This window comes from Trypanosoma cruzi, genomic scaffold (genome assembly GCF_000209065.1).
Source record: "Trypanosoma cruzi strain CL Brener 1047053516447 genomic scaffold, whole genome shotgun sequence".
NCBI classification, from domain to species: domain Eukaryota; phylum Euglenozoa; class Kinetoplastea; order Trypanosomatida; family Trypanosomatidae; genus Trypanosoma; species Trypanosoma cruzi.
The window spans coordinates 87773-94883 of record NW_001849512.1 but is presented as its reverse complement, the minus strand read 5'-3'; the positions used below and the strand labels follow the sequence as shown (position 1 = coordinate 94883).

At 41.6% G+C, this 7111-nt stretch overlaps 6 protein-coding genes across 6 annotated transcripts, besides 18 other annotated features; all 6 read left to right on the top strand.

The window, feature by feature from the left end:
• Positions 1-528, top strand: Tc00.1047053507793.60 (hypothetical protein, conserved; the record flags this gene model as incomplete). The annotated part of the gene is made up of 1 exon (XM_799908.1): positions 1-528. A coding segment is annotated over one exon (528 nt), but the record flags the coding sequence as incomplete, so codon positions are not given.
• Positions 1-7111: a sequence feature (heterozygous, non-Esmeraldo-like haplotype).
• Positions 619-638: a microsatellite.
• Tc00.1047053507793.50 (hypothetical protein, conserved) lies at positions 743-1108 on the top strand (the record flags this gene model as incomplete). Its single annotated transcript, XM_799907.1, has 1 exon — positions 743-1108. One exon carries the CDS (start codon positions 743-745, stop codon positions 1106-1108), a length of 366 nt encoding a protein of 121 aa, XP_805000.1.
• Positions 1271-1338: a sequence feature (T-rich).
• Positions 1360-1671, top strand: Tc00.1047053507793.40 (hypothetical protein, conserved; the record flags this gene model as incomplete). The annotated part of the gene is made up of 1 exon (XM_799906.1): positions 1360-1671. One exon carries the CDS (start codon positions 1360-1362, stop codon positions 1669-1671), a length of 312 nt encoding a protein of 103 aa, XP_804999.1.
• Positions 1849-1898: a sequence feature (T-rich).
• Positions 1962-2014: a sequence feature (T-rich).
• Positions 2172-2199: a microsatellite.
• Positions 2202-2229: a microsatellite.
• Positions 2258-3460, top strand: Tc00.1047053507793.30 (hypothetical protein, conserved; the record flags this gene model as incomplete). Its single annotated transcript, XM_799905.1, has 1 exon — positions 2258-3460. One exon carries the CDS (start codon positions 2258-2260, stop codon positions 3458-3460), a length of 1203 nt encoding a protein of 400 aa, XP_804998.1.
• Positions 3529-3548: a microsatellite.
• Positions 3798-4796, top strand: Tc00.1047053507793.20 (cysteine synthase, putative; the record flags this gene model as incomplete). The annotated part of the gene is made up of 1 exon (XM_799904.1): positions 3798-4796. The coding sequence occupies one exon, from the start codon at positions 3798-3800 to the stop codon at positions 4794-4796; it is 999 nt and encodes a 332-aa protein (XP_804997.1).
• Positions 4855-4882: a microsatellite.
• Positions 4890-4920: a microsatellite.
• Positions 4966-4996: a microsatellite.
• Positions 5051-5075: a sequence feature (AT_rich).
• Positions 5174-5199: a microsatellite.
• Positions 5252-5285: a microsatellite.
• Positions 5407-5431: a microsatellite.
• Positions 5440-5488: a microsatellite.
• Positions 5505-5530: a microsatellite.
• Tc00.1047053507793.10 (hypothetical protein, conserved) lies at positions 5610-6968 on the top strand (the record flags this gene model as incomplete). The annotated part of the gene is made up of 1 exon (XM_799903.1): positions 5610-6968. The coding sequence occupies one exon, from the start codon at positions 5610-5612 to the stop codon at positions 6966-6968; it is 1359 nt and encodes a 452-aa protein (XP_804996.1).
• Positions 7065-7108: a microsatellite.

Here is a 7111-nt window from a genome sequence, read left to right as displayed (position 1 = left end):
CATGGAGAAAGCGTTCACGCCTTTGAAGTTTCATGGAGAACAGGTTTTATGGCGATAGCCTGCGATAGCCCAGTAATTACATTATATAAACCACGAGAAAATGGAATGATAATGCCTTGCCACCCAGAGATGAGCACAGTAGAAAATATTGGACAAATAACCGATGCCCACCGACTGGTTCCCACTGCAGTCAGGTTTTCGGAAGATTCACAGTGGGTTATTAGTGCTGGGGAAGACGAAACACTTGCTGTTTCTTCTGTTCGTAAGTTGAAAAGGGTTTTTGTATGTACTGAGTTTATCACAAGACGACATTGCATGGCCTTTATGAATACGTTTACTTCTCTCTGTATACTCGCATCTCCACCCGAAACATCTGTACTAATTATTGCGGCATGTGCGACGGATGGAACGGTTGTTCAATGGGTTGTTAATCCGGCAACCTCAAGATCTAGCTACACGAAAAAACTGCAGCTTCATCTTGGGGCGCTTGTGGCTATGGATATTATGCGTGACGGCACTGGATCCTAATTTAATCGGGGGTGATTTTTTTTCTGCATATTTGTGTTTTGTGCACGGAGGATATGTGAGGCAATAATTGCCTCTTTACAAAGACAAGCAAATAATAATAATAATAATAAATCCCTTCCTATTTGCTTCCCAACAACGAATAAGGGAATAGAGACTCATCGGTGCATATTATTTGTATTTATTTATTTTTTGTATTTTTCTATTTTCTGTTCAAATGAGATTAATGTCACTCATTTTGGCCGATGGGGTGGAAAAAGAAGCAAGAAGAATTATAGCTTCTGAAAATGCCTTTGATGCGCTTGCATTAAACCCTGTGGATGCAAAGGGTGATGTTGTGTTGAAACGATACGAGGAGAAAGTCGCTCCACTTCGACGTTTGGTGAGGAATCGACTGGCAATGGAGGCTAAGGCCCGACTGGATCACGCCAAAGTACTTCTTCTAGATGACGCTCTTCGTGCTAAGGAGTTAATTCGTTTCAATGAGCAAAAACGAAGTGCCATGAAGGAAAGGGAAGAGTTGCAGACTCTTGAAGCGCGAACCAAATTATTGGAACTTCGTGCGGCAGCGCTTTTACAGTAGTTTTCTGTATTTTTATTCGGGATGGTGTCTTTATAAAGTATAATTCTGGTTTTATATTCAATGACTTTTGATTTATTCTCCCACCTGAACTATTGTTTGCTCTCTTCTCATTATTGTGGTGTGATAAAGGAAAAAAGAAAGCAACACCAACAAAAATCCAGTAAAAAACAAAAAACGAAGCAAACAAAGAAAAGAAAAAGAAAAAAAAAAGGAGGAAAAAAAGAAGAAAAGGTTTATAAACCAAAATAAAAATGCAACGCAGTCTAATCGCAGGCCACAACAACAATCGTCACCTCAATTATGAGGAACTTGAGAACAACATTGGTGGTTTGCCTATTACTGAAAACAAGCTTCAAGAGCTTTTTGACTCACTCGACACGGAGCACAATGGCTACCTTGCTATTGAAGATGTCAAAGCATTTTACAAGGGTTTGGAACACTATGGTCTGGATCCCACGGACGCAGAAGTAGCAAATGAGATCCGGAAGTATGCGAAGAGTGATGACAATTTTATGACATTCGATGAGTTTTGCTGCCTCATGCTGAATTTTGCTCAGCGATAAAAAACAGCCGTTGAGGAACGAGAAAAATTAGGATGGAATAATAATAATAACAAAAACAAAAACAAATCAAATGTAAAAAGTCTAGGAGCACCCATCGATGAGTGAATGGGTGCCCCAATAATTCCATATACGGGGGATCGGTGTATGTGTCTGTGGAAAGTAAACTCACCCCACCAGAAAAAAAAAAAAAAAAAAAAAAAAAAGAAGGATGGAAAAAAGAAAGAAAACACCGCATTTGCGGGCACGGAAGAAAGGAAAATGTATGTAGAATATATGTGTTCTTGTGTTTTAAAAGAAAGGAAAAAAAAAAAAAAACTGAAGCAAAGGAAAAAGAAGAGGAAAATTGAACGAGGTGATGGTTGCAAGTTGAAACAATGATTTTTTTTTTCTTTTTTGTCCAACATGCTTGTTCTCTTATTGATATGGGAGTGACACAGCGTGTGCCTATGCGTGTTGACAAGATTGTCTCATTTCTTGCTTAATCATCACGTGGAAATCTCTTTTTTTTTTTTTTTTTTTTTTTTTTTTACGTGTGTGTGTGTGTGTGTGTTTGTTTGTATTTTTTGTTGTTGTTGTCTTTTAAGAGATGCCAGGTTCTGAAGTTTATTGCGCAGAAGAGGCACATGGACAAGGGCTTGATGGCACTGAGGTACCCACAAGGACCAATCCGTGTTCATCTGTTCAGGGGCGTTGCGATTCTGGACGAAGTCGGGGGTCTACACAAACGGAAGATGATCGTGTTATTTTTGCTGAGGAGATCAAAAAGGGCAGAGAGAACGTTGTAGCTGCGGTGCTGAATTGCACCTCTTTGGTGAAGTCCCGCCCTGTTTTTCATAGATTTAAGGCTGAAAGCGAAAGACGAGCTCTTCTTTCTTCGTTAGAGTTGCTGTTGCGTTTATACTTTCTCGATTGTGAAAACAAGGCTTTATTGACCGCCATACGTGGCCTTCGCAATCAATTAGCGGACCTGCGAAATCAAGACGTTTTTGGCTGTGCACGTGGGAAGTATCCAGAGGTGTACATTTTGTATGAGTTTTTTTCACTGCGGAAACTTTTGCTAAATTGGGGGAAATTGGGAGCTGATAACCAAATAGCGGCTATGGAAACAGCGCTGAAACTTGTAGTGCTTGTAAAGTCCTTGGCATACATGGCGTTGGAGGCACATTTAAGGGCCGCCAAAGAGAAGCCACAGCTGGTAGAGAAAAGTGTGACGAATATAGTTGCTTGTTTGGATCAGGCCTGTTGCGATACACCGTACGGCTTTTTTTCTATATGTTGCAATGTAATACCGGCAGTACATCCTCACTACAAAAGTCCAGTGGGAAAGTTGGCACCTGAGCTCACCTTGAAAGAGGAGGAGGGCGAAACGGATGACGATAACATCACTTCCCCAGAGGATGAGTTTGTTGGTCGCGTGATTGGGTTGGCTCATCCTTTATCCAAGAAAAGAATGATGGATCGCCCGGAATCACGGCAAGCGCAGGGAGCTCGCCAGCGACACACCTCCAATCTCAAAAAAGAACACGACGTCTGCTGTTCCAAGTATCACACACAGTATTCTACCCCTGAAAGGCACGCCAGCAAGGAGTGTCAGTTTTGCGTTGTATGCCACATGATGGAAATACTATTTAACGGATACACCAAAAAGTGTTGCTGGGGGCATGATCCTAGTGAGAATCGGATAGCGTTCCACCTCAAACGTTACCCTCGAGTTTATGAAGCCGCGTTGCAGCGCCTTGCAAAATGGCGGCAAGGTGTTTCATTAGCACCGTGTAAAAGTATCTTTTAGATGCTCATGGTGCATCTCAATGGGGGGGGGGGGGAAGAAAAGAAACACACACAGACAAAAGAAAGCTCAAAAAAAAAAAAAAAAAAAAGGAGGGTGAAACAAAGACGTCTTTTTGTAATTTTTTTGCTTTGCTCATAGAATCAGTACCTTTTCTTTTTTTAAAACCGCCAACATCGTCTCCATTTTGGAAAAAAAAAAAAAGTTAAACAAACAGCCAGCCCCCAAAAGAAACAGCAACAAAATGTTTTGTTGCTTATGGATTTTTCTTTTCTTGTCTCATTCTATATTTTGTTCGGTGTAAATGTTATAACCGTTATTTTATTCAGGTCGTTTCTTAATGTCTGTGCAAGAATTTGATCCGAGAAATAATGTTGCTCCATCCATTGATGCCCTCATCGGGGAGACCCCGGCGGTATATCTCAAAAAAATGAATGATACTGGTGCCACAATTGTTCTCAAGTTGGAATGCGAGAACCCCATGGCGTCCGTGAAGGATCGCCTTGCCTACGCTATATATGATAAGGCGGAAAAGGAAGGAAAAATAATTCCTGGCAAAAGTGTCATTGTGGAGGCCACAAGTGGTAACACTGGTATTGCCCTTGCCCACATTGGAACCATACGAGGGTACAAGGTGATTATTGTTATGCCCGAGTCCATGTCAATAGAACGTCGTTGTTTGATGCGTATTTTTGGTGCTGAGGTTATCCTTACACCCGCGGCACTTGGTATGAAGGGCGCTTTGGAAGCAGCAAATCGCATTGTCAGCAAAAATCCAGTTGCAGTTTCTGCGAATCAGTTTGCCACCAAATATAATGCCCAAATTCACGAAGAAACAACTGGACCGGAGATTTGGCGGCAGACCAAAGGTAATGTCGATTGCTTTGTGGCTGGCGTGGGGACAGGTGGAACGATAACTGGTGTGGCGCGATACCTCAAATCGGTTGGATGCGGCGCTACGATATTTGCTGTGGAACCTGCAGAATCTCCCGTTCTCTCGGGTGGTAAACCGGGCCCCCACCGTATACAAGGGATTGGGGCTGGCTTTGTCCCGGAAGTATTTGAAGCAGCCTTGGTGGATGAGGTGATTCAGGTCTCTGGTGATGAAGCGATTGACACTGCGCAAAAATTGCCCCGTACGGACGGCATATTCTGTGGATTTTCAGGAGGGGCAAATGTTTATGCGGCTCTGCAAATTGCAAAGCGTCCAGAAATGGCCGGAAAGACCATTGTTACAGTTATCCCATCTTATGGTGAACGCTATCTTTCCACCGCACTCTACTCAAGTATAAAGGATGAGGTTTCTGCTCTGAAGGTACTTTCGGCGGCCGATATTTGATGCTTCCATATTATACAATGGGTGTGTATTTATTTATAATTGTTTAGCACTTCTGATGTTCTTTTTTTTTTTTTTTTTTTTTTTTTAGGCCTGAATAAAATATTAATAATAATAATAATAATAAAAGGAGACCGGGAGTGAGGAGTGAGGGAGGAAAGATGGCTTTTTTTGTTTGTTTGTGTGTGTGTGTGTGTGTGTGTTTTGGTTGTTGTTTTCTGTTATTTTGTCTTTATTTATTCTTGTGCGTTCGAGTGTTATATTTATTTATTTATTTATATACGTGCTTGTGAGCAATTTTGGGTTCTTACAACTTCTAAATGAAAGTTTTTAAATATGGGGATAAAAGGAGAAAGTGTGTGAGCAACCACCATGTTTAGTTTTTTTCTTTTTTTTTTTTTTTTTTGGTTTGTGTGTTTCTCAGTTACCTGATCTTCGCTCAAAAATGAAACTGTTAGAAAAAAAAAAGACAAAAAAAAAAAAAGAAGAAAATCTAACCTGATGTATTTGAAAGGGAATAAATACGAGGGAATATATGCGTGTATTTGAAATATTGAGGAAGTGCTGGTGGCCATTCCACCTTTAACCCACTCTTTCTTTCTTTCATTCCTTTTTTATTTATTTATTTATTTTTTATTGCCTTGTTTGTATATCATATACATGTATACATATACATATATATGTTTGTATGTATAGTTACGGGTGACCCTATTTCCTTTTTTTTTTTTTTTTTTTTTAAATCCTGCTTCTTAGGCTGTTTGACAGTTTATTGGGGAGAGGGGTGGGGGGTGTGTGTGGGCTGATATTCTTTTAAATATGGGTTACGAAAATGTATTGTTGCGACTTACCGATACGGAACGTGAGGATCTACAGTTGCTCATAGCCGCCCTAAAGGTTAGCGAATATACAGACGATGTGGATGATATACGACATCCTAACAGTCGTGAGGAAAGAATGTATCGTTGCATGCGTGAGCTTTTTGATACAACTTTGGGCCTTTGTATTGCATCGGGTAGCGTTTCACGAGAGGTGCGAGAGGAAGTTGCCAGAGGTAATACGGATGTTCGTTTGACGATAAGTATTTTAATAGGTTTGTTTGAGATTTTTCGACGCCACAAGCGACTTAATCCTTTCAGCAATAGAAGTGAGTTTGGGAAGCTAACCATGCTGCTTCAGGATGTTCAGAAACGGTCCATTCAGGAACGACTACACATATCCCACAGTTTGCTGATTCCAGTTCAGACAGTTGGGATGGAACTGCGAAGGGTTGGGGCTGAAGAATTGCTTACAGATCGTGATGTAGATAAATATTTGGTGACCCACGGGACGGAGAAGGCGGCGGTTTTGCAAAAATTATTAGACCGTTATGGAGGGAGCGAATGTAAACCCGTTGTGGAGCGATGTCTGCGCTCTATCGATGATGTTTCACAATTTATTGAAGGAAATGTTCGACCCCTACGCTGGTTGCGGCAGATTATCCTTGAAGAGTTTCTTCCGCTGGATGGAAACCCTAAATATGACTTATCCATTCGTGCTGGCGTCAATGGCGCTAAGTTTTCTCATGATCACAAACGTCATTGCCAATACGTGGTAGAATCTCTGACATTATGGGAAAATGTGCAGCGCAATATATTTGATTTTTGGCAGGTTTCTGAAGATGACATGCTTATTGATGGTGATGGGCATTATACCTTTGTAAACACCGGACAAGGTTTTCACCGCATGTGTCGTGCACCAAAGAGTTACTCCCGTATGGCGAGATGTGTAAATGAGGCGGATCAAGAAATGGGCGGCTGGGTGGGAATAAAGGTCATTCACCTGGGGGATCGCGATGTGCCGAACCCGTTGGTGTTCATTGATAAATACACCGTCATTCCCCGCATCGTTCAACCAATAATGCACACCATCATGGAAATAGAAAAAATCTTTTCTCCCAGTAGCCCAGAGGAGCACCCAGGACTCCGAAACTTTTTTCGAGCAAAGTTTAACTCATACAAGGCGCTAAGAATGATGATATTGTCGGATTTCTTTCGGCACGCCTTTGACGGATCCGGTGATGATGGTGGAAGTTGTATCGATGGAAGGTTGACATCCGCATGGAATTGGTGCCACCAACTCGAAAAGAAGAGTTACTACGATGCATTTGTCTTGACAGGGTTCAGCGGATTTGATTAACTCGACTGGAGGGCGGAAGGGAGAAATGAGGAGGACTTTTCTGCTTCATCAATTTGCCGCTTTTGTCTGTGTTCATTAATGAATTATTAAACCCGATGTGTGTGTGTGTGTGGGTGGGTGGGTGTGTGTGCGGGTGTGTGGGG